This window comes from Jatropha curcas, chromosome 10, assembly GCF_041381405.1.
Source record: "Jatropha curcas cultivar XTBG-Jc1 chromosome 10, XTBG_Jcur_1.0, whole genome shotgun sequence".
NCBI lineage: Eukaryota > Viridiplantae > Streptophyta > Magnoliopsida > Malpighiales > Euphorbiaceae > Jatropha > Jatropha curcas.
Window position 1 is genome coordinate 26990176 of NC_143160.1, and position 26808 is coordinate 27016983.

Here is a 26808-nt window from a genome sequence, read left to right on the forward strand (position 1 = left end):
ACCCAGTGGTTGAAGAACGATCAAGGAGGGTCGTAGGAGGTTTGCTAAAGAAGATAGAAAAAAGATGGAGAAAGAAAATAAAAGCAGGAAAGCAAAGTTTGAATGATTTTGTGCTATGACTGTTGTGTTATTAATTCTAATTAAAGGGTTTTATAGCAAATGCAGTGGTTGTACCTGCAACTAATTCACCTTGCTTGCTCTCCCTTAGGAACTAAAGTGGTTAGGGTTGTTTGTTAACTTAGGGTGGATTTTCTTAGTATTTTGTATGGTGAAGGGGAGCTTAAACCATTGTATCATGGCACATAAGATATTTTAATGATAATGCTTATTGATTAGTTGCTTAAAATATCCATTACTGCTCTTTAAGTGAATTTGCTTAAAATCTCCACTCCACTACTGGTACTGTTGTTTATGTGAAACGGAAAATTTAGAAAGTAATATCTCAACTATTGCTTACTTATGTGAAATGGAAAAATTACAAACTATAAGAACACACGTGTTGAAACAATACTGCCTGTATGTTGCATAAAATATTTATCATTATAGCTGTCATTATAATAAGATGAAGAACTAAACCATGTCTTTATATAAACTGAGCAAAAAGATGTGATTACAACCTGCTAAAAATATGAACGCTATTAGATTTGCAAAAAATGTTGTCTATTACATGATTCAAATGTGAAACAACTTTCTTTACTAGCGTTTCACTGCTGAAGCACAAAAAATTTTATCTATACCAATTTTATGAGAAATATCAGTTTAGTTCATCAACAAAATCAGAAATCCAAAATCAACCAACTGTATCAATAAAATTCTCCCTAGATTTAAACACAAACATGAAAACAAAATGAATTCTATCAAAGCTATTATTTCCAGATTGGCCTTTGTGCCTTACAATTCTTCTTTTTTGACTGTGTTCCTACAGTGGTTTGGGCTAAAGCGTTCCTTGCTAATGTAGCTGCTGAGCTATGCCTTCGAGTACTTTGTCTTGTCCATAATCCATCTTGGCCCTGGGTTAGCTGCATCACCTTCTACTCTAATAGGAGCTTCACTTAGTCCACTGTCTTGGCTCGGATTAGTTGCTTGAGTGACAATTTGACTGATACCCTAAAGTTTGATAATGTCACATATATAAAATTAAAAATTCGCAAGCATGTGTAAAATACATTAACATAATCCAAAGCACTTACATCCATCGTCCACCTAACTATTACAGGGACGCTTGTGGGCAGTGAACTCTCAACATGCTAGAGTTAATAGTTTGCTGTGAACTGTCAACATTGGCAGTTTTAGTTGTTTTCCTTTTCTACATTAAAGAGAAGCATATAGATGTGAATGAAAAGTGTTATAAATAAATAAGTATATTGCTAAAATTTTGGAAAAAGAGTTTACCTTTGTTTGACTACCAGTTTGAAATTGGCCTCCATGATACCTTTTATTATGACCCACTACTCCAAAAATACTGCACCTCTTGCTAACTAAACTTTTTTTGCAAGTTTTCCCTTAGCTGCAGCCTGTTCCAACTCCTCAACCTCTTTCCTCCTTACCTTTGCCTTTCTGTCCATGATACCTTTTATAGGGGTTGGTGCACTCATTGGGTTATCAACATTCATTTTGGGCCACATATCAAGCCCATTGATTGGATTTATAAACACACTATAAACTTTCATGTATGTTTCCACCTTGTAACATTCATGGACATAAGACTCTAGTTGTTCATCGTTTTCCAAAATACGTGCAATTGCATGTTCTCATGGAATACCAATAAGGTCCCAACGCCTATAAGAACATGTCCTTTTGTCCATGTCAACTATAAACTGACCATCTACCCCAGCAACTTGGACCCTCGGACCCCCAGTGAATGTAGGTTCAAAATAATGTGCAAATTCTCTATTTTCATTTAATTTTTTCTAAATCTTAGGGCATAAAGGTCCTTGCACTTTTTCCATTTGTTCTATTTTCCTATATAACCTTTTCGTCAGTTTAGTTCTAATCATTTCAAGCATGGTTAATATAGGTTGGTCTCTAGCATCCAATATGTACTTATTGAAGGACTCACATAAATTATTTGTAAGCATATCACATTTAATGTTTGTTTTAAAACATGCTTTAGACCAGTTGGCACACGACCTTTGTCTCAACCACTCTCTAGCCTGTGGATTAACCTTTTCAATTACATCTAAATATTTTTTAAGCTTAGCATCATAGCTGGTCCTAGCACAATCCCACATCATATCCTTCATCTCTTTCCCTTTAAAGTGTGCCCTATAGTTACTACATAAATACCTAACAGACATTTTGTTTTTGTTAAGAATCCCACATCGACTAAACACCAAATCCACAAAAGGGCATATAAGGGTGCTAAGTTAGCTAGCTAATGGTTAGTATCGATCTTTTAGCATTAGTTGGCCCAAGCCAAAGTAAGCCTAGATCATACGTTTTAACCTCATGGGATTCTTACCTCTTACTCAATTCATCTATACCTTTTCAACTTCTAATATGGTATCAAAACAGGTCCGACCCGGTCCAATTATTCCTCAATTCACCGGTGTTGCCGCTACATTTCAATTCGGGCTCTCGTCTAGATGTCCAGTCCTTAGCGAGGTCCATCCAATTTCATAGGCAAAAAGCCTAGTTCAATTTCAGAGAGAGGATTTCAAGTTTCAAGTGTCAACCGAAAGTCCAGTCCCGGTTGCACTTGAGGGGGAGTGTTTAGAATCCCACATCGACTAAATACCAAATCCACAAAGGGTATATAAGGGTGCTAAGTTAGCTAGCTAGTGGTTAGTACTAATCTTTTAGCATTAGTTGGCCCAAGCCAAAGTAAGCCACATCATACGTTTTCACCTCATGGGGTTCTTACCTCTTACTCAATTCACCTCTACCTTTTCAACTTCTAATAGTGTTCAACACCCTCCCAATTACTATTAATCACACTAATAAGATAACCATCCAAAAACAACAATGAGGAGAACCAGATTGGGTTTTCATGCAAAAAAAAAAAAAAAAAAAGAGAGAGAGAAAAAAAAACAGAAATTAGTAAAATTATCTCAGAAATAACTGCTATTAAATGAAAAATTAAACTAGAAACTATTATGGAAGAACACTTATGTTTTGTTTGTCACTCATGAAGGAAAAGTGATGGAAATTATTGAGCTCTAAGTCCTCCTTCAGGTGCTCCAAGATCCAAACCCAAGTCTCCATATTTTCATTTTTTACAACAGCATAGGCAATAGGAAAGATGCAGTCAATAGAGTCAATAGAAATAGCTGTCAATAGTTGGCCTCCATATGTTCCTTTCAACCAACACCCATCAACACAAACCAAGTTTCTAAGATTCTCTTTGAATGCCTTTTTTAGAGGCTCAAGATAGATGTAAATTCCATCAAAAACACCTCTTTCACTCTTTAAAATCATTGAACTACCTGTATTTGTTCTTAAGATTTCTGCCCTATAGTCATGTAAAAGGAAAAACTACCTACCTTCATCCCCATGGATGATTTTAAGGGCCTTATCTTTAGCCCTCCAAGCCTTCATTCTACCTACAGTGTACTCATGGTCCTTTTTTATCACACTAATAAAATGGGCCAATTCCCAACTAGGATTGGTTATAAAATCCTCCAAATACATTTTAGACAAACATGTAGTAGTCACATGGAAATAGCTAAAAACTTTAGCACATGTATGGTTAAAACTATCTGTCTTTATTTGGAAAGTGGGGTCATTGTCATCTTTTGGGTTAAACTTACTAGCAAATATCCTCCACTCACATCCTTTGTGGCACCTAGTTTGGAATTTTGCCTATTGTTTTTCTTAAAACACACTTGAAATCTATTCAGGATAGCATAATTCCTACATGGTTCCTTGAACTCTATCCTATTCTTAAACAACATCCCAACCTTAAATGTTGGACTCAACATGTCCTTTTCATTAAAAGTAGGGAACCTTATTCTCCTTTCATCCTTTGAGTTAGATTCTGTTTGTAATTCATCAGAGGGGGCATACTCAAAGGATTCATCGCCAACATCTATCCTAAAATGTGTCTTCACCGCCTGCAGGAATCCCACAAAGACTGCCTTTTGGTTTACCCCTATTCGCAGCTACCTTTTCTCTATCATTCATAACAGTAGTAAAATCATCATCACTAGCCTCAACATCATAATCATCATCCCTTTGCTCATCCTCCCCTTCCCCACCTTCAATTTCTAAACCTTTCCCACCATTTTCATCTATCGTCTGACCCCCTGCCTCATCACTGTTATTCACCCTATGCCACTAAGTCATCGTCTCTAACTCGTTCATGAGCTACCCCCTCATCATCTCTAACAACTCCCTCATCCCCTACATTTAAACTCTCACTCCCTATATTTAAACCATCTACACCAATCCAATTAGCTATTACATTTAAATCATCTGCCCTTATAATAAAGTCAAAGTTGAAATTTATTTCCCACTAATTTACATCCACATCAAATTTGAAAGCGTGCTCTAATTCTTCTCCTATGACTAACTCAGTGGTTGGCTCTATGGGTGGCTCTATGGCTAGCTCTATAGCTGGCTTTATGGTTGGCTCTATGGGTGGATCAATGGATGACTCTAAAAGTAAAAGCTTAGAGCTACCAACTTCTTTCCTAACATTGATGGGTTTAGAAATAGTAGGTTAAATATTACTATCTTCTATTAATTCTTCTATATGAATAAAACTTCTACTATTTATGTGACATCCTACCGAGTCGAGTCTTAGCACTGAGTCGAGTCTTTTCATAGAGTCGAGTTGAGTCGGGCCAGACCAAACCCGGTTGGGGTAGAATGGGATTATAAGTGGACTTACTTGATTGAGAGAAAAAGATCAAAGCATGTGGGTGAGGATTTATTTGCATTAAAAGATCAAGCTTGGGTATTAAGTTATAGCCTTTTCCACTTGAGGTACTATTTAGTAAGTTTCACATCATTTGTCTTGATATTTTGATGGCCTACCCGTAATAACCATTTGACTTTCCCATTTTCATCCTTATCTTCATCTTCTTCATCTCCTTCCTTTCTCCATCCATTTTCATGGTAGTTAAGCCTTAACTTCAACTTCTCTTCTATCCAAGTAAGTAAACCTTCTTGAAGTTCATAATTGAATCATTTGGTGCTATTTTTAGAATATTCATAAGAATTCTTATTTATAGGTGAAGTGAGTTCAAAGGTAGTAGAAAAAGGAAGGTAAAGAAGAGCTCAAGCTTTTTGGAGTAAAGGTTTGATATCTCTTTTCATTTACCATTTTCTTTGCATGAGAATTTGTGTGGTGTGTTGCTAATGAGACAATATTGCTTCATGTTGAGTGGGAGGACTGGTAATGGTGAGAAAATAGGGGAGAAACAGGGGAGGAAGTGAATAAATGAAGTAAATAGTGAGTTTATACTGAAATAGGTTTTGCTGGAAATTTTACCAGTAACTTCATCTTGATTTTGACCCCATTTAATGATGGAATTAGGAAGTGTTATAGAAGAGTTATTTGTTCCTCTATGTGTTAGATTTACATGGGTTTTTGAATCACCCAAATCGGAGTTGTATATTGAGAGATATGACCAAAAGAGTACAGACAGTGCAGGCTGGAAGCGCGCGCGCGAATTGCATGACGAGTTCGCGTTGCCTTCTCGCGCTCGCGAATTTGAACTACCCGCTCGCGACTTTCACCTGAAACTCTCTGACTCTTATTTAGCACATCTCGCGCTCGCGACTTTCAAGTGCGCGCTCGCGACTTGTGCTCGCAAACTCTCTGACTTTCATTTGGCACATCTCGCACTCGCGACCTTCATCGCGTGCTCGCGAGTTTGGCCTGGGAACTCACTGTCTCTCATTTGGCACTTCTCGCGCTCACGACTTTCAAGTACGCGCTCACGACTTGTGCCCAATAACTCACTGTCTCTCATTTTGCATTCTACGCGCTCGCGACTTTGAAGTACGCGCTCGCGACTTGTGTTTTCATGCACTTTTGGACTTCTTTTTCTATGCAATTGGATTCCTTTGCTCAACTTGTATGCCTCCAATCATTTTACTACAAAATACAACATTAGAACATGTATTAAAACAACATGCAAGCATGCAAATGATGTGAAATCAAATAAACATTATGAATTATGAAGTTATGAACTATGAATATGATGTTGTGTTATATTATTGACATACCAACATTAGGCTCCATTAAGGTTAGGCAGAAACCATGTAGATAAGGCTATGTCGCGACATAGGATAGCAGATCTGCACCCCATACAGTTTGATACTCCGGCTACAGGCCGTTGAGTGGATATGATTATATACGGGCCATAGCAGCCAAGCATACAGTATTCATCCAGTTTCATACAGTATTCATCCAGTTTCATACAGTTTTTCTTATCACTTCGGTTTCACTATAACCTTATGGAGCCATACAGATATCTTGACATAACATTTCATGAATCATACAGTATTATAAACAGTACGAAAGATAATCAAGGTATAAGGAAAGGATCATGCTATATGTTTAAATTATCCATATGCAGTTACATGCTTATTTCTATCTATATATGTGCTTAATTGTTTCTTTATATGTTGAGATATCCACTGAGCTTTATTTGCTCAGCGAGTTACCTGTTTAACTCGCAGGTTTTGAGATTTGTCCGTAGAGAGTCAGCTTGCAACTGCTGCAGTTCATCTGTAGAAGACTTAGTCTTCAGGGTAGCTACTCATTCGGATGTGTATTTTTTTGTCTACCCTTTTTATGGCATGTACAGGGCACACAGTTGGGCCCATTTCATTATGACACTAGTATCATGTCTTGTAAATATAAATTACATTATTATTGTAAACAACATCAGCTGATATTATATTCAATATACATTATGATTTAAGCATGACAGGACATAGAGTCAACCAGTTTGTAGCGTCTCGACTCGGTTTATTCGGGTTTACGGGTGGACCGGGAAGGGATGTTACAAATTTTGGTATCAGAGCCCTAGGTTTAGTTTCCCCAGGCTTGCATTCATAAGTCAGTATAGTGTACATGCCATGTCTACCTTGATGAACTAAGCTGTTGTTGTTCTTTTAGGAGGATGTCACAGGAAGGTGAGAGTGAGTCACACGCCTCCAGAGCAGTGGAGGGTGAGGCTCCAGTAGCACCAGGTCAAGAGGTGTTGTTAAAGCAACTTGCAGATACTTTTCGACAGATTGCAGGGGTGATGCCTCAAGCACCAATAGTAGTAGAAAGAGAAAGAAAGCCCCCACTAGAGAAGCTTCGGAAATATGGGGCGAAAGAATTCAGTGCTAATAAGGATGATAGTCCAGAAAGAGCTGAGTATTGGTTAGATGGGACATCGAGAGTTCTGGAACAATTACAATGTACACCAGAGGATAAGTTGGTTTGTGCCACATCCTTGCTCATAGATGAGGCATATACATGGTGGACTACTGTTCAGCAGCGGGTATCAGCAGAGCAGCGTACATGGCAATTCTTCTTGGATGAATTCAAGAAAAAGTTCATTACCGAGGCTTACCTAGATGCAAGAAGGAAAGAATTCTTATACCTGAGGCAGAACAGAATGTCAGTTTCAGAATATGAGCGAGAATTTACCAGGCTCAGCAGGTATGGTAAGGGGATAGTGGCTACAGAAGCCGAGAGGTGTAAAAAGTTTCAGGAAGGCCTGAATGATGAGATTCAGATGGGAGTGGTAGCTTTCAGATTCAGAGAGTTCTCAGCTTTGGTAGAGGCAGCTCAGGAGATAGAGCGCATTCAGGCCAGTCAGCGTACCAGACGCCAGCGGTCTCAGCAGAGGAGAGACCAAACTCAGAGTGCACCCAGTGCATATCAGTCAGAAAGCAAGAGATTCAGAGGTGCTAGTAGTTCAGCTAGTTCTAGACCTTCCTTTAGCCAAGGCTCAGCTAGGGGTGCTAATGCGCCAGCGGTATCAGTTGTGGCTAGTTCTGCCGGTGGTAGTCGAGGTTCAGGCAGAGGAACTGGTAGAGGCACCAGTAGAGGTGCAGAGTCAGCCGGTTATACTTTTCCACCTTGTGGGCATTGTGGCAGACGGCATGGTGGAGATTGTTGGTTGGTGACTGGTAAATGTTGGATATGCGGAGCATCAGACCATCAGAAGAAGGATTGTCCGAAGAGGGCAAAAGTTCCTACACAGTTCATAACAGGCAGAGGAAGAGGTGAGAGCTCCTGAGGGCAGAGACAGCAGTCAGAGACTGTGGACAGACCTGATACAAGAGGTCCAGCCAGGGTTTATGCTATGCGAGCCAGAGAAGATTAGGAAGCTCCAGATGTAATAGTTGGTGAGTTTTCTTTATGTGATCATACAGTTTCTGCTTTAATTGATCCTGGCTCATCTCATTCATACATTAGTGTACCTAAACCTTGGGTTAAAGGGTTAGAAGTTGCATATGTGAGTCAGGGTATGTTAGTTACTAATCCATTAGGAGATGTAGTACAAACTCATACAGTGGTCGAAGGATGTCCAATTGTTATTCATGGAAAAGGGTTTCCAGGAGATCTTATGGAGTTGCCATTTAGAGAATTTGATGTTATTCTGGGTATGGATTGGCTATCCAGACATCAGACTATAATTGATTTTGCAAAGAAAAGGGTGACATCATATACTACAGCAGGGGAAGAGATTACAGTAGTCGGGAAGCGGCGAGAGTTTCTGGGTAATGTGATATCAGCCATGGCAGCAAAGAGATTAATTCAGAAAGGTTGTGAAGCATACTTGGTATGTGCATTACAAGCAGAGAAAGAACAGTCAGAAGTGCAAGACATACCAACAGTGTGTGATTATCCAGATGTATTTCCAGAAGAGTTACCAGTGTTACCACCAAGGAGGGAAGTGGAGTTTACCATAGATGTCTATCCTGGAGCAGCACCAGTATCAATTGCACCTTACAGAATGGCGCCAGCAGAGCTAAAAGAGTTAAAGATTCAGCTACAGGAGTTATTGGATAAAGGCTTTATCAGACCCAGTGTATCACCTTGGGGAGCACCGGTTTTATTTGTAAAGAAGAAAGATGGATCATTCAGATTGTGCATTGACTACAGACAACTGAACAAACTGACAATCAAGAATAAGTATCCATTGCCTCGAATCGATGATTTGTTTGATCAGTTAAAAGGTGCAGGTATGTTTTCTAAGATCGACCTTAGGTCGGGATACCATCAGTTGCGGATAAAGGAAGAAGATATCGCTAAGAATGCATTCAGGACCCGATATGGTCACTATGAATTTTTAGTCATGCCATTCGGTCTCACAAATGCACCAGCGGTTTTCATGGATCTCATGAACCGCGTGTTTCATTCATATCTGGATCAGTTTGTGGTGGTGTTTATAGATGACATTTTGGTCTACTCCAGAGATAAGGTCGAACATGATAAACATTTGCGGATTGTACTTCAGACATTGAGGGATAAACAGCTGTATGCCAAGCTCAGTAAGTGTGAGTTTTGGCTGGAAGAAGTTTCTTTCTTAGGACATGTGGTGTCATCGGAGGGTATCAGAGTGGACCCTAAGAAGATTGAAGCTATTGTTGATTGGAGACCACCTAGAAATGTCACAGAAGTTCGAAGTTTTCTGGGTTTAGCCGGTTATTACAGAAGGTTTGTAAAGGGATTCTCCATCATTGCATCACCTTTAACAAGATTGTTAAAGAAAGAGGTTGTATTCCAATGGGATGATAGATGTCAGCAGAGTTTTGACACTTTGAAGAAAAAGTTGACTGAAGCACCAGTGTTGACTCAGCCAGTGTCAGGTAAAGACTTTAAGATTTACAGTGATGCCTCTCATATTGGGTTAGGATGTGTACTCATGCAAGACAGGAAAGTGGTAGCTTATGTCTCCAGACAGTTGAAGCCACATGAATTGAATTATCCAACCCATGATTTAGAATTAGCAGCCATTGTTCTAGCATTCAAAGTATGGCGGCATTATCTGTATGGTGAAAAGTGTTATATTTACACAAATCATCAGAGTTTAAAGTATTTGCCGACACAAAAGCACCTAAATTCAAGACAACGGAAATGGATGCAGCTTTTGGCTAATTATGATTATGTCATTAATTACCATCCGGGCAAAGCTAATGTGGTAGCTGACGCCCTTAGCCGCAAATCATTGTTTGCTTTGAGGGCAATGAGAATTAGCATGGAGTTGCAACAGCAGGGAGTTATTCTAGCACAGATGCAAGTACAGCCATCTTGGGTTCAGGAAGTTGCAGAGGCACAGAAGAAAGATGCACAAACAGCACTATGGGTGAAACAAGTACAGGAAGATCATGGTGGGAAATTCAGATTGGATAACAGTGGAGTCTTATTCTATGAAGACAGAGTTGTTGTACCACAGATAGGGGAGCTTAGACAAAAGATTCTGCATGAAGCTCATAACAGTCCATATACAATGCATCCAGGTAGTACCAAGATGTATCAAGATTTGAAGAAAGGCTATTGGTGGCCGGGCATGAAGAAAGATATCGGAAATGTTGTAACAAGATGTTTAACATGTCAACAAGTAAAAGCAGAACATCAACTGCCAGCTGGGTTACTTCATCCAATAACAGTGCCAACATGGAAGTGGGATCAGATCACGATGGATTTTGTTACTGGATTACCTCAAACGCAGCGGAAGCATGATACAGTATGGGTGATCGTGGACAGATTAACTAAGTCCGCACACTTTCTACCAGTTCGGATGGACTATTCTCTGGACAAGTTAGCAGACATTTATGTTAGCGAAATAGTTCGACTACATGGAGTTCCATCATCCATTTTATCTGATCGTGATCCAAGGTTTACATCGAAATTTTGGGGTAAACTGCAGGAAGCATTAGGAACGAAATTGCATTTCATCCTCAAACAGATGGCCAATCAGAGAGAGTCATTCAAATTCTAGAAGACATGATGAGATCATGTGTCATAGAATTTGAAGGCAGTTGGGACAAATATGTACCTCTCATGGAGTTTGCCTACAATAATAGCTACCAATCAAGCATTAAGATGGCACCATATGAAGCATTGTATGGTAGACCATGTAGGACACCTGTGTGTTGGACAGAACTGAGTGAGAAGAAGATTTTGGGTCCAGATTTGGTTAGAGAAACAGAAGAGAAAGTGGAAATCATCAGAAAACGGCTGAAAGAAGCAAGTGATCGACAGAAGTCTTATGCTGATTTAAAGAGAAAGGATATTGAGTACTCGGTCGGTGATAAGGTATTTCTGAAAGTTTCACCATGGAAAAAGATCCTAAGGTTTGGGCGAAAGGGTAAGCTTAGCCCTAGGTTCATTGGTCCATACGAGATTGTTGAACGTGTAGGACCATTAGCCTATCGCCTAGCGTTACCTTCAACCTTAGATCAAATTCATGATGTCTTTCATGTATCAATGTTAAGGAGGTATCGATCAGACCCATCGCATGTGTTATCAGCAGAAGAGATTGAAATTCAGCCGGATCTCACTTATGAAGAAGAACCAGTTCAGATCTTAGCCAAAGAAATTAAAAAATTACGGAACAAGAAAATAGCATTGGTGAAAGTTCTTTGGAGGAATCATAAGACAGAAGAAGCAACTTGGGAATCTGAAGACACCATGCGACAACAGTATCCGCAGTTGTTCACAACAGGTAAACTTCGGGACGAAGTTTGTTTTTAGGAGGAGAGAATTGTGACATCCTACCGAGTTGAGTCTTAGCACTGAGTCGAGTCTTTTCATAGAGTCGAGTTGAGTCGGGCCAGACCAAATCCGGTTGGGGTAGAATGGGATTATAAGTGGACTTACTTGATTGAGAGAAAAAGATCAAAGCATGTGGGTGAGGATTTATTTGCATTAAAAGATCAAGCTTGGGTATTAAGTTATAGCCTTTTTCCACTTGAGGTACTATTTAGTAAGTTTCACATCATTTGTCTTGATATTTTGATGGCCTACCCGTAATAACCATTTGACTTTCCCATTTTCATCCTTATCTTCATCTTCTTCATCTCCTTCCTTTCTCCATCCATTTTCATGGTAGTTAAGCCTTAACTTCAACTTCTCTTCTATCCAAGTAAGTAAACCTTCTTGAAGTTCATAATTGAATCATTTGGTGCTATTTTTAGAATATTCATAAGAATTCTTATTTATAGGTGAAGTGAGTTCAAAGGTAGTAGAAAAAGGAAGGTAAAGAAGAGCTCAAGCTTTTTGGAGTAAAGGTTTGATATCTCTTTTCATTTACCATTTTCTTTGCATGAGAATTTGTGTGGTGTGTTGCTAATGAGACAATATTGCTTCATGTTGAGTGGGAGGACTGGTAATGGTGAGAAAACAGGGGAGAAACAGGGGAGGAAGTGAATAAATGAAGTAAATAGTGAGTTTATACTGAAACAGGTTTTACTGGAAATTTCACTATAACCTTATGGAGCCATACAGATATCTTGACATAACATTTCATGAATCATACAGTATTATAAACAGTACGAAAGATAATCAAGGTATAAGGAAAGGATCATGCTATATGTGCTTATATGTTTAATTATCCATATGCAGTTACATGCTTATTTCTATCTATATATGTGCTTAATTGTTTCTTTATATGTTGAGATATCCACTGAGCTTTATTTGCTCAGCGAGTTACCTGTTTAACTCGCAGGTTTTGAGATTTGTCCGTAGAGAGTCAGCTTGCAACTGCTGTAGTTCATCTGTAGAAGACTTAGTCTTCAGGGTAGCTACTCATTCGGATGTGTATTTTTTTGTCTACCCTTTTTATGGCATGTACAGGGCACATAGTTGGGCCCATTTCATTATGACACTAGTATCATGTCTTGTAAATATAAATTACATTATTATTGTAAACAACATCAGCTGATATTATATTCAATATACATTATGATTTAAGCATGACAGGACATAGAGTCAACCAGTTTGTAGCATCTCGACTCGGTTTATTCGGGTTTACGGGTGGACCGGGAAGGGATGTTACAATTTATATTTAGAGCCTCTTCAATCTCAAGCACCCCCAAATGTTCAACATATACATTTATAACTCTAAAGTCACTACCAAATAAACTCATTTCATATACGTCACTCTCCTTTTCAAGAGGCATAAGACTCTTAGTAAAAGGTTTATTAGGTTCTAGCCACCAGTACCTACAAACACCCTCAACACCCATTCTTTGTAATGCAATATCCACCCTAATGATAGACATTCTATCTGCATTGCACTGTATTACTCTAAACTCAGATCCCCAAAGTAAGCATACTGCCCTTTTTCACCTCCATAATGTATCAATAATTCATAATCCAACTCCTGCCCGCCTATTTAAAGACACAAAAAGCAACATACTCAAACATCAAAGCACAAAAAAATGCAACAGATAGCAAAAAAGTAAGTAAATCATAAATATCAAACCCTAAACCCTAATAATGGCACAACTACCCTGAAATAAAATGAAAAGGCAAGGGCATTTTCAAGCATACTTCCAAATATTTTGGCCCACCCCTTTTCCATTAAAAATTATCCATAAACGTCAAACAATATACAGTACAGGTATAATAAGTACACACAAAGCCATGGACCAAAAACATCCAACACGAAAAGCATTTTTATAGTGGTTCGAAAAAATTACCTCTTGGGTTTGTCACCATTTTTATATGTCAAACAAAACACCTTTAAGAGTACTGCTTCTCTCGCTCGCAATTCTTATAAACTGCCCTTCTCCACTTTTTTATCTTTTTATGCCTCCTCAAACCACTGCCGAATATACCTTCAATAGTGCAAAGCTTCGATTTTTTTCTCTCATCTCTATAGAGCTTCTCTTGTATTAGGAAAGAAAATTAGGGTTTTCAATTTCAACCAATTCAAGTGAACACGCGTGAAACATAGAGAATAAAAAAAATATCAGTCGCAAAGAGAAAAGGAAAAAGGTGGAGAGAGGAAAAAGACGAGGAAAGAGAAAGTGAATTACTAACCTCGAGGAGAGAGGAGAGAGATTATTTCCATTTAGTGGAAATCCGAGTTGACATAATAAAACCGATGTGTCAGGCCACGTGGACCTCCAGTAGTCTACAAATTAAAAAATCGATCAGAAGTATTTTAACTGTGCAATAATAAATTCAAGTATTTTAAGATATAAATTGAAGTATAGACACAATTAAGTGCTAGGATCCTAAGATAGGGGACCACCAGTGAAATTAACATTGTTGACTACTGCATTTAATAATCAATATGTTGGACCAAGAAATTGATTAATTAATTGGGTAACTCATGTCAGTGATTTTATTTTCGACCATATTTCATTACTGGACTGCAATATCAATTTTATCTAACAAATTGGTATAAAACAAGTTTGGCTACTGTGACAACATCGATTTTATATTTAGACATATACTATCCAAAAATTCAGTGAATTGACAAGAAATTTGCCACAGAACTAAACTTAAGATAAAGTTAAGTTGGATTATACCTTGGTCGGTTTGGTTCCATTTGAATGGGATAATCGAGCCAAAACCATTGCAAAAGAAAAATTAAAACCAAACAAAAATATCAAAAACAGAGGATGTATTTACCTTTAACCTTGTTAAATAATTTCATAAAGTATTGATCTATGTATTTTAAATATGATAATGTCCTATAATATCAGTGGTCATAATTAATATTTAAAATCTTAAATGAAAAATTTTTGAAAATAAAATTCCGAATTGTTTCAGTTACCCATTTAATTTAAAGTAAAAGTTTATGTTGATTAGCAAAATCGAACTTAAAACCTGTATAATAGTTAAACTACCTTACCAACAAATTACTTAACATCCTTATTAGATGAATGTATATAAAATATATATTACTTGTAACTATAGTTATTTATACTAAAATTACATATATTAATATCTTAATAATTTGAATTTATTTTTTTCATAAAAATATATTAGACAAGATTAATTATATATATATATATATATATATATATATATACAAACACATACATGCCTTAGTAATTTAATCGAATTTTTTGTAGTTTGGTAATTATAAAATTTATTAAAAGTAAAAAAGTTACTAATTGAATATAATGCTAATAATTTTATAATTAAAAATTTTTAAAGCTACTTATCAACATTATTAGTGATAACTATAATTAGACCTTAATTTAAAATATGATTATGTGAAATATGAAATTTAGATATACTTTTAGTAAATTAGGATATGACTCAAATAAAATATCACCAGTAAACTTATAAAAAAGTATTAAACTTAATACTTTACCTAATATTATTGTTGTTTCATTTACTTTCATTATTATAATTATATATATTAGTATAGTTATACCTAAAAGTCTAATGTATGTAGATTCTGGATTACAACAATCATAATTAATTATAACCTACTATAGATTCCGGATTACAACAATCATAATTAATTATAACCTACTAAGTATATTCTCCAATAAAAAAAATATATTATACTTAAAACTTTACCTAATATTATTATTATTACAATTACCACCGAAAGGATGTAGTTTTGATGTAGGAGGTTTAAATGAATCTGCAAACAAAACTACTGTCGTTTTAGCTTAGGCTTGCGTTTTAACGAAAGAAACAAAAACTTCTCTCAAATTTCAACTCAAAGTCAAGCGTTCTCCTCTCTCGCTACTACCTGCGTTCTCAAAGTCAAGCGTTTTCTCCTTCTACAGCCACGGACCACAATCTGCGTTTATACCTTGCCGTCACTTTCGTTTTTTACCGTCGCCTCTGCAGCAATGGTGCTCTTCAAGCGTACAAGCGCCAGGTTCGTTCTCAGTTTTTTTTTTTTTTCGTTTTGCTTCGTCCCTTTTCCTTTTTCTCTTTTTTTTGCTTCGTTCTCAGTTTATTTGCTAGTTTAATTTGCTCCAAGTAAACTGTTGGTTTCAGATAGGAAATTACTAAACTTATTGAACTTTAAGTAGGAAATTTATCAAATTATTATAATATCAAAGTATTTATTTATTTATTTATTTTTCAGATTCTTGTCCATGTGCGGAGTTGAAAGTTTTTTGTGCGGAAGAAGATGTTGATTGTTAATACTTGCAATCTTGGTTGTTGAATAAGAAGAATATTGTTTGTATTAAGAATATGATGTTTATGTAAAATTTCTTTTGTTTTTGTTGTAGGGTTGTTCTGTTTTAATGTATTTTTTAATTCAATAATTTCTTTTTATTGAGATACTTTTTTATTATGTTTTATTTGGATTTAGTTCTCGTTATGTGATAGTTTGTTATATTTTAATTGATTTTTAGTTTGTTATTTTTATTATTCTTATTGAATTTTAATATATGTTTGATTGTCAAATTGTTTAATTGAGATATTGGTTTGAAATATTTATTTAAGTTGAATTTCAATTATTTTGTTTTATTTTAATATTATTATGTACCGTTCTTTTACAATATTACAAGTTAAATTCTTTTATTATTTTGAAGTTGAATTTTAATGCATTTTTATATATTTTTTGTTGCATTTCGGATTCCATGCGAGTTTGAATTTTATAAATTGAATAAATTTATGATCAGATGAGTATATAAACAGATTCAAATAGTAGACGGGAACTTATAAATAGATTTGAAACGATGCAAATATTATTGATTTATTCTTTAATGGATTCGGAGTGAATTTAAAAACTTAAAATGATAACGGATTTGGATTTGAGTAGTTTATTTGTAGCGGGTATCGGCTCCGCTGCTATCCCTGCTAGGGTTCGCTCCTGATTCAACCCACCACCCCTTCCAATCGATTTCCCCCCTTCACAGACGCAATAGCATTTTTACTTTCTAAAAGGATTCCTGCAATTACAATTTTGCCCTCCCTCAGCATTAATCCCAGTCAACCGTATATATACCAATAGTAGCCACGTTATAAAACTATCGCGATGTCATATTCGTAAAAGATTATAAAAGGATGGCCACTAGTAGAATTAAGCCTTAAAGTGGACCGCAAAACATTTTGGCCCATTCTAAAACAAGTAGTTTTGTGCCTGATTGAACTTTTCAAAAACTTCAGGAGCCGAACTGGCCTTTAAGCATCAATTATTTTGTGTTCCTCTTAAATCCCCGCCCCTTACCCTTTTCTGTATGCAGAACACAAAAGCTTGAAACAGGCGGTAGCTGCAGCTCGCTTGCTGCTTCCTCTCCCTGTTTTTCTACCTTCTTATACTTTGAATCCTTTAGCTTTGTTGACTCCTCCATTGCTGCACCCTCCCTTGCTCGGGGCAACCTCCGATTGCGTCTCCGTTCACTCCAACACCCCTAAAATGTACTCTCATATTCTCTTTCTCTCTCCGTTTTTTTTTCCCCTCTAATTTAAGTCTCATTTTTCTCTTCAATGTTTATTTTAGAACATTAGGCTCAAAAACTATTTTTATCCTTTTCAAATGGAGTTAACTGCTTCAATAGGAGCGGAGGAATTGTTATAGAGTGTGTGTTCATTGATTTATATACAAAATTTGAGCGATTTTGCTTAATTCTGAAACTGAGAATTCAATTTGCATATAATTCTTATCACAACGTTGGATTTCAGGTAATCACCGCCTTTAGAGGCTTTGTTTGTTTTTCATCTTTGCTATGCAATAGTTGCTGAGGAATTGATGGCACACAATCAGTGTTTGAATGTCCGTGTTCATTCGTTGTGGAGGAGCTTTAATTACTTAGGGGAAAACTTGAGAAGGGCCCAGAAAGTTGGAAATATCTTGTCCCATTTCAAGACAGTTGTTCAAATTCATCCTTCACCCACTTCATCTAAGAAGGTAAGACTCAAAATTTAGGAAGGAAACAATAGAATTATGTAAAAAATTTCTATTTTTGCTATCTTATTTGTACTGAAATATTTTTTTATCTTGAAAAATTTCTTTAATTTTTACATCTTTGGTCCATGGTAATTTTTTGTTGGGCTAAATTGACAAATAGATTGGTTGGAATCAAGTGATAGTATTGTCAAACTCAAAGAATGTAGGTAATGTCATTGGGAATTTTCAGTCATCCAGCAATGAAATTGTTAGCTATTCTTTACCTTTCTTTATCTTAGGATCTCTCGTTTCTTTTTGTCTCCTCATTCACAATAAGTTCTTGTTTGTGGCTGTTTGACTCAAGCTTCTATGATCAATACAAAGTTGAACTGAGTGATCGCTTTTGTCATTTTTCTTGTATGTTCTAGTGTGTAGATTTTTCTCTGTTCAAGTAATATTGATGGTACCTTGTGAGAGGCACATATTGCTTGCCATTTGGTTAATTATGAAAGGTTGAGGTGCTAGGCTTATATTATCCTTTTGGAGCTTCTCTCTTACTGAGTTGGACTTGTGCAAAATAGGTTATAAGTTGTGGAGCATTATTCAATACATTTGCCAAGGGGATTACACACTATTTTAATAAATTTGCTGAGGGGATTAACACAATGTTTCAGGCTTTGCTCACATATTATATGGGTGCCTGAAAAAGTACATAAAAGGGATTTCGTCAAATATTTCTTGAGTTGGCAAATGCTGATCGAAAAATGTGTGAACTGTAACAGTTAGAAAGGGCAGACAAGACATGGAAAAGTAGCAATTTGTGGATAAGTAGGAAAGAGACATTTATTGAGTTTTTTTATTAAATTATTATTTATCCTGTATTTCTCCTGTAGATGTGTTATTTTAAATTGTTTATTTGTCGTCGCAGGCCTTTTGTAGTTTATCTAGGACGGGCTTGGCTTTACCTCAAGTTTTTTGTGCAACTTCTCAAAATAACACTCTAAACTTTTCCAAAAGCGAGAACACTCTATATCAAGATATAACCTTTGCTTCAATCAAGAGTGAAGAAAAAGCAGTTAATGCTGGTTCTTCAAATGGTAGAGTAATGCTTATAGATGGCACCTCTGTCATTTACAGGGCCTACTACAAGCTTTTAGGTATGCCATATGACTCGGTTTAGATTTATATCAAATTAGCTTATATTTAACTTGTAATTCTTGTCTGGCTAAGATTTTATTACTGATTAGTATTTATTTTTCTGTACCTTTGAATTTTATGTGATCATTATCTTCTATTATATTACTGCTATCTTTGCTGTGCCTGTGTACTTAATTAGACCAATCTAAGTGGTATCCCTTTTAACTAATATATTTTTAGCTGGTTCTTTTTTTTTCTTTTTTTATTTTGGCTGAGGGCAGCAAAGTTGCACCATGGTCATCTATCACATGCAGATGGCAATGGGGATTGGGTTTTAACTATATTTTCAGCACTATCACTTGTAAGTGATGTTCAATGGATGGTAGACTTCCCCTTTTCTACTTTATTTATGATGACTTTGCCAAAGTTTGAACTCAGAGTCTTCCTTCTTCTGTAATTCAGTTTGCTGTCAAAATTCTATGTCTCAGATAACAAATTCAAAATCAGATTACTTGGAAAATGTTTACCGCACATTGAGCCTTCTATACTATATACAAAAGTTACTTAAGTAACAATTTGTTGAATATGCAATGGAGATTGACCGCACATAGTTTTTAGAACTACTATGTTTATTGTATGCTATACCATCGGGACAGAGTCTTAACCATTTATTTTGGCGCTATCATTTATATGTGGCCTCCATCAAATAGAGGACTTAAGTATTGACCTTATATGGGGTTCTTTTTATGCAGGTTTAAATTTGTCAGAATTGATTTTGCCTCAGATAACATATTTTTGTAGCTAGTAACATAACCCTAAATTAGGTTGTGAATTTGACGAGAATATTGAGGAGAGAACTAAGAGATTGAAATTCAACCAAAGAGCTGAATTTTCTGGTGATGCAACCAGGAAAAGAAACAACCATTAACCTGGCTTATTTTATCTTTATAGCCATTAAAAATCCTGCTAGAATAAGCGGGTTGAACTCAAATATCCTAATAGAATGAAGCATTAAATGTACAATCCTATCCTAATAAAAAAGATCTAAATTCTTTAGCGTAAAATCCTACTAGGTAAGTTTCCGAAAGATGAAATACTAAAGAAATAGAAATTGACTCCTCTAAATAAAGTCTGAAATTACTAAACCATAAATAACCCTGATGTGGAATTTGTAGTAAATCACCCTGGCAAGGAAAGCACTGCAGACAGAAGTGCTCTAAAGCATCATGACAGTAACTGTAGAAAATTCTGAACTTCTGCAATGTATATATGTATTAAGTGTTTTAATGCGTTAAAAACATTCCTTAGAAATGGGATCGTAAGCAAATTATTCTACTACATGTATGTCTAATCATTGTGGATACCATCTAATCACATTCCATCAAGCAATTAATTATTTACTGAAAATTTCATTCATTTCTTAGATCTGATACATACTTATTATGTTTCTTACAGATAGTTGATGTATTGGAGTTTGTCCCTTCCCATGTGGCGGTATGATCTTTTTCCATTGCACTTGTATTGAGTTTTTTATTTTTAGGATGAAGTCAAAGTTACAGGTGCATTTTTTATGTCTTCATTATTACTATAGTAAGGATTATTAGTGAGGCTGCAGAAGCATCTATCTTACCCAGAATAAACTCGGATTTGATTGAAAGACTCTTAATCATAGGAAAAGCACTGGAGTACTTTGCCACAAAATCTTGTCTTTAATATTTAGATTGCACTTATCATAACTAGAGACTTTGTTTATTATTTAGATTGCACTTATCATAACGAGTCAATGGCCTAACTATGAATGAATTGGCTTGACTGATGTACATATGCTTATTCTAAATTGGATGGTATGTGTCAATCCCATCCCATCGTCCCGATCCTTTCTATTCGACAAATAAAAAAATAATAAATGTTGGATCATGCCAAATTATCTTAGAGTTTAAAATGTACAGAAGTTATTTGAAGCCAAAAAGTGTCCTTAACTTAAAGCATGCAGATTTGGACAGAATTATAAACTCATTTATTTTGTTTTGTTGTTAAAAGGACCTTGGTCCTCTCTTTGATTTTTACCATATTGCAGTTCAAAATTGGCTGTCCTTTTAATTTGTAGCTTCTAGAATGTGGGTAAGGGTAGTATGGGAACTATGCTGAATGCTTCGGTATGCAGGTTTCCGTCCAAGATTGCTATGTGTCAAGTAATTTTATACAACCTTGTAAAATGATAGGTTAATTTTGATTGTAATTTCCTTTTGCATTACGTATTTTAGGCGAATCTTACTTGTTTGCTTGAAATACACTTGTGTTAGTCCTTCAAAGAAAAATATTGGTTAGCAGTATGTCACGGAGATAGGTTTTAACTTGCCTATCCGTGCGGCACTTAGTCGCCTTTGGGTGCTAGGACGAGCTAAGTAAGCCTAGAAGACCGATGGAGCAAATATAAAAGCTAAATAAGAAGAGAGAGCACAAGAGAGCTTTAGAAGAGACTTGTATTGCTCTTGATACTGCTTACTTGCTTGGTGATTACAAATGAGAGGAACGGTGGTATTTATAGCCATTTCCACCTCCTCAATACATGGCTAGGATTTACATACATAGAATCAATGGTCTAGATTACATGGAGTTAGGTGGGTGTTAGGTGAGACATTAAAATATCTTTGGGTGGGAGTATTATAATGCCTACACCTTGTGGACTTGGAGCAACCACATTTGGGCTTGGAGCTTGCCAACTGGTCATTGTCGACAGATTACCATATCTGAAGGGTATGGTAGCATCATGGTCATTGTCGACAGATTCAGCAAATATGCTACCTTTATCCCCGTCTCTGCCAACTGCAAGGTTGATGAAGCAGCCCGCCTATTCTTTAAGAATGTGGTGAAGTTATGGGGACTCCCACGGAATATTGTGAGCGATCGAGACCTTCGCTTCACTGGCAAATTCTGGCGAGAATTGTTCAAGCTGATGGGGACAGACTTGAACTTCTCAACTAGCTTTCATCCCCAGAGTGATGGGCGAACGGAGCGTATCAATGCCTTGCTCGAGCTGTACCTTCGACACTATGTCAGTGCTCATCAGCGAGATTGGGCCAAGCTACTTGACATCGCCCAATTCTCATATAACCTTCAAAGGAGCGAGTCCACGGGCAAAAGTCCCTCTGAAATTATTATGGGACAGCAGCCCCTGACTCCCAATGCCATTGCAACTTCATATGCTGGGGTGAACTTGCAGCCCACAAGTTTGCAAGAGAATGGCGCGAAGAAGCAGATGAGACCCGCGCTTGTCTCGATAAGGCTGCTCGGCGAATGAAGAAATGGGCCGACACTAAGAGGCGACCAATGGAGTACGCCGAAGGAGACAAGGTATTGGTTAAACTCCTCCCTAACCAATTCAAGTCCTTACGGAAGGTGCACAAAGGGTTGGTGAGGAAGTATGAAGGACCATTTCCCATCATCAAGCGAGTGGGAAGAGCTGCTTATCAAGTCGAACTGCCCCCTAAACTTAAAATTCACAACGTCTTCCATGTTAGCATGTTAAAACCTTATCATGCTGATGAAGAGGACCCAAGCAGGGGTGCATCCACACGAGCCCCAACGGCTGTTGTTACTGAATTCAATAGGGAGGTTGACAACATACTTGACTCACGAGTAGTGCGGAAACGTGGAGTCCCAAACTACCGCGAGTACCTGATTAAGTGGAGAAACCTCCCAGAATCAGAAGCTAGCTGGGAACGTGAAGACTTCCTTTGGCAGTTCGAAGAAAAGCTAAAGCAATACGAAGCTCAAGGCGCGACGAGGGCGTCGTGAGCTTGAGTGGGGGAGGGTGTTACGGCCCGCATGGTGAGAAGGTGGAATTGGCCCAAACATTTACAAGGAAGGCTTGCAAGGCTATCAAAAACGGGCTAGCACAAAGACCCAAAGACTTGGCAAGCTCCAAGCCCAAATGTGGTTGCTCCAAGTCCACAAGGTGTAGGCATTATAATACTCCCACCCAAAGATATTTTAATGTCTCACCTAACACCCACCTAACTCCATGTAATCTAGACCATTGATTCTATGTATGTAAATCCTAGCCATGTATTGAGGAGGTGGAAATGGCTATAAATACCACCGTTCCTCTCATTTGTAATCACCAAGCAAGTAAGCAGTATCAAGAGCAATACAAGTCTCTTCTAAAGCTCTCTTGTGCTCTCTCTTCTTATTTAGCTTTTAATTTGCTCCATCGGTCTTCTAGGCTTACTTAGCTCGTCCTAGCACCCAAAGGCGACTAAGTGCCGCACGGATAGGCAAGTTAAAACCTATCTTCGTGACAAGTAGCTCTCTTAATGGAATGGTTTTCCTAGCATTTTATCTCTAATTGCTGAGCGTAGAGCTAAGATGCCTACTATCTCTTAACTGTATGATCTTGCATGATTTTATCTGTTTCTCAATTTTTATTGAATTGGTTATTATTTCTCTTTGCAGGTGGTGTTCGATCACGATGGTGGGTTATAAATTTCGTTGATATTTTTATTTTGCAATATTCTCTTAATTGTTGATCAAGCTTCTTTTCATTTGATTTACATGCTCTGCATAGTCATTGTAAGCTGTTGTACTTGTTGCTTGGAACCTCTTTGTGCTTGATTTTAGCCCCTGAAGTTTCAAAATGTGTCTGAATTCAGAATGAGCTGCCTTTAGCAAAACTGTGAGTTGTGGTTTGCTTAGATGCATTGCGCGAAATCTCAACTACCCGTCTTTCACATGGTTAGATATTTCTTTTTAAGTTCTTTGATATAGAAATTTATGGTCAAATTAAGATTAAGAAATGCTCATGGTCAAGCTTATATTGAAACTATTTGAATGGTATAGTTTGCCTAGGATATCAAGGGAAGAAAATAATTTGCATTTCTGCTTTGCATAATGTCCTTGTCCCAACTTTAATTCACAGTAAAATACTATTTCGTGGAATTTTCACTTCTCTATTTTGGTTTAACGTAATCAACTATGTAATGGAATGAAAGTTGCATTATATAGTTGATGGATTTTTTTCTTATTCCATAATGTAACGAGTATTACAAATGTATTTATCATTACTTAAAATAATGTGATGTTTGTTCCATCTAAAAACCTATGTAATAATGGTCACTCCATTGTAATCCCTCAAAAGTTAACACTAACCAAACTCAACCTCAAACTTGCTATCACCTTCACCACCAATTCTCCTCCAGCACCACCACCTCAACTACCACTTCACCACCATTGCAACCACCATCGCCACTGCTGTCACCACAAGCACCTCCCCACCACCATCACCATCGTCACCACAACCACCACCACCACTCCACCACCGCTCCACTAGCAACATCACCTCATTATTAATACAAAAAAAAATATTTAAATCAACAGCTATTCATTATATCAAGTTATTAAAGACCATTTAGATTTATAAATTTATTTGGACTAAAAAATTAAAAGAAAATAAGCCGTAAAAAGTTTAATGTAACAAAATAAAAGTTAAGTCATTGGAAAGTATTTTTTTTACATATAATTTCATATATTTTTGTTGAATAAATTAAATTTCAATATCAAGTTAATCATATGAGCAAACATATGGCGGCGGTGGTAGTGGTGGTGGGGTGGTGGTGGTGGTGGTAGTGGTGGTGGTGGGTGTGATGGTAGTGTGATTATTGGTGGTGGTGGTGTACTAATCACATTACATATTTACTACTAAACATAAAAATGCAATGATGATTAGATTCCATAAATTTTTTTAATTACATGAGCAAACACAGTAATGGAATGTTAATTATATTTCATTATAACACATTTTTCATTGCACTACATCCAACCAAACATGGCCTTGGTGTTTGGGAGATGATGGCATTAACTCCATTGTCTGTTATCTCCTTGCATATAAGAAGATTTGGTCTTTACATTTGTAGAAATTAAAGGAAAGAATATGTTTTGTTTCTTTCAATTGTGTTATATTTTTCAACCTCTTCTCCACTATATATATACAAAAAATTGTTCCAATATAGGAAGTAATCTAAATAGAAATAAACCTAAACTAAGAAACACAATCTTTACACTAATTAGGAATAAACCTAAATTAGGAAATACAATATTTACTTTAATCACAAAGATTTCAACACTCCCCCTCAAGTTTGTGCATAGATATTACTCATGCCCAACTTGCAAACTAAAGGATGAAACAACTTGCTATGCAAACCCCTTGTGAAAACATCAGCTAGTTGCTCTTTTGAAGCTATATAGGAGACACTTATAAAACCTTCAACTACCTTCTCTTTTATAAAGTGATGATCAATCTCTATGTGCTTAGTTCGATCATGCTGGACTGGATTGTTCATAATACTGATGGTTACTTTACTATCACAAAATAAAGATATATTTGTTGTTTTAACCAACTTTAACTCTTCCATTAATCTGTGCAACCATAGAAGTTATTAGATTCCCTGTGCCATAGCTCTATATTCAGCTTCTGCACTGGACCTTGCAACAACAGCCTGCTTCTTACTTCTCCATGTGACCAGGTTTCCTCCAACAAAAACACAATAACCTGAGGTTGATCTCCTGTCATCAAGGGTTTAAAATTTAAAGTACGAAGAGGCATACGATTGATAAGGTAAGCAACAGTCAAAATAGCATCCCCCAATATGGTTTGGGAAGACTCGTAGTGAACATAAGGGATCTAGCTACTTCCAGTGAATGCCTATTTTTCCTTTCCGCTACTCCATTTTAAGCACTAGTATTGACACAACTAGTCTGATGTATAATATCATTAGAATCTAAATAGGTACGAAAAACTGCATTCATGTATTCAGTACCATTATCAGTTCTTAGGATTTTAACATGCGCCTCAAACTGACTACAAATCATTTTATGGAAATTTTGAAAACATGAAAAAACTTCATTTTTTGTTTTCATCAAATAATCCCAAGTCAATCTAGTGCAACAATCAATAAAGGTCACAAACCATCTATAACCAGAAAGAGAGAGAATTTTAGTAGGAACCCAAACATCAAAATGAATAGTAGCAAAAGGAATCAAATTCTTATTATTAATTGGAGAATAAGAATGCCTGGTGTGTTTGGCAAGTTCACAAGCATCACATACTAATGAATTAAAATCACATTTAGCAAACAAAGTGGGATAAACGTCCTAAAACAAAAAAAGAGGGATGTCCTAATCTCCTATGCCATTGAATAACTTCATGGGAAGGATTTCTAGAAGTTCCTAACAAAGCTTGATTGGTACCCGAATTTGAAAAATGACTAACGTCATCCAATAGATACAGTCCATCGTGCAAGCTACCACTGCCAATCATTCTCCTTGTATTCAGTTCTTGAAATATGCAATGAGTAGGGTAAAAAGTTGCTTTGCAATTAAGTGCTTTTGTGATTAAGCTAACAGATAACAGATTAATAGGAAGTCTAGGAACATGAAGAATAGGGGAGAATTTAATGTTGGAAGTACAGTCAATAGAATCTGTGCCTGCAATTGGTACTAAGGAGTCATCTGCAATGCGAATTTTGTCTGTGCCTTGATATTTAGAATATGTGAGGAAATGTTTTTTAGAGCTTGTTGTATGTTTATTTGCTCTTGAATCTATAACCCAAGAGGGTTTTGCAATTTTTCCAAGAAAGGTAAGGAAAGCATTACCTGAATAAACAAAATTAGAGGCTGCAGTCTGAGTTGAGGACGAATCAAGCTGTGACAACAATCGTTTCAGGGACTGAATCTCCTTATCAGAAAAGCTTCCAGCAGTAGATGGTTCCTCAAATAAAGCTCCACTATCAGATATGTGTGCCTGTGGTCTAGAAGAACTGATTCGCTTTCCTCCACGCCCTTTAGTTGGGCGTCCATGTAATTTCCAGCAGAACTCCTTTGTGTGCCTGTTCTTACCGCAATAGTCACAAAATAATTGATCTCTATCTGAAGAACTGCTCTTTGTAGTTTGGAT

At 36.7% G+C, this 26808-nt stretch overlaps 1 protein-coding gene across 5 annotated transcripts in view; it reads left to right on the forward strand.

Moving 5' to 3' along the window:
* Window positions 1–15545: 15545 nt before the first annotated feature.
* The window catches only part of LOC105637261 (5'-3' exonuclease family protein), a 32226-nt gene continuing 20963 nt past the window's right edge, over window positions 15546–26808 (forward strand). The window contains exons 1-6 of one of the 5 annotated variants that reach the window (XM_037638933.2): window positions 15546–15755; window positions 17516–17741; window positions 18649–18877; window positions 19139–19218; window positions 20313–20351; window positions 23313–23331. In XM_037638933.2, the coding sequence (XP_037494861.1) occupies window positions 17583–17741; window positions 18649–18877; window positions 19139–19218; window positions 20313–20351; window positions 23313–23331 (526 nt within the window). In that variant the 5' untranslated portion in view covers window positions 15546–15755; window positions 17516–17582. Of the gene's footprint in view, window positions 15756–16957; window positions 17252–17515; window positions 17742–18648; window positions 18878–19138; window positions 19219–20312; window positions 20352–23312; window positions 23332–26808 lie in introns of those variants that run through there. The other 4 variants (XM_012220768.4, XM_020680577.3, XM_012220715.4 and 1 more) reach the window with 4 other exon arrangements.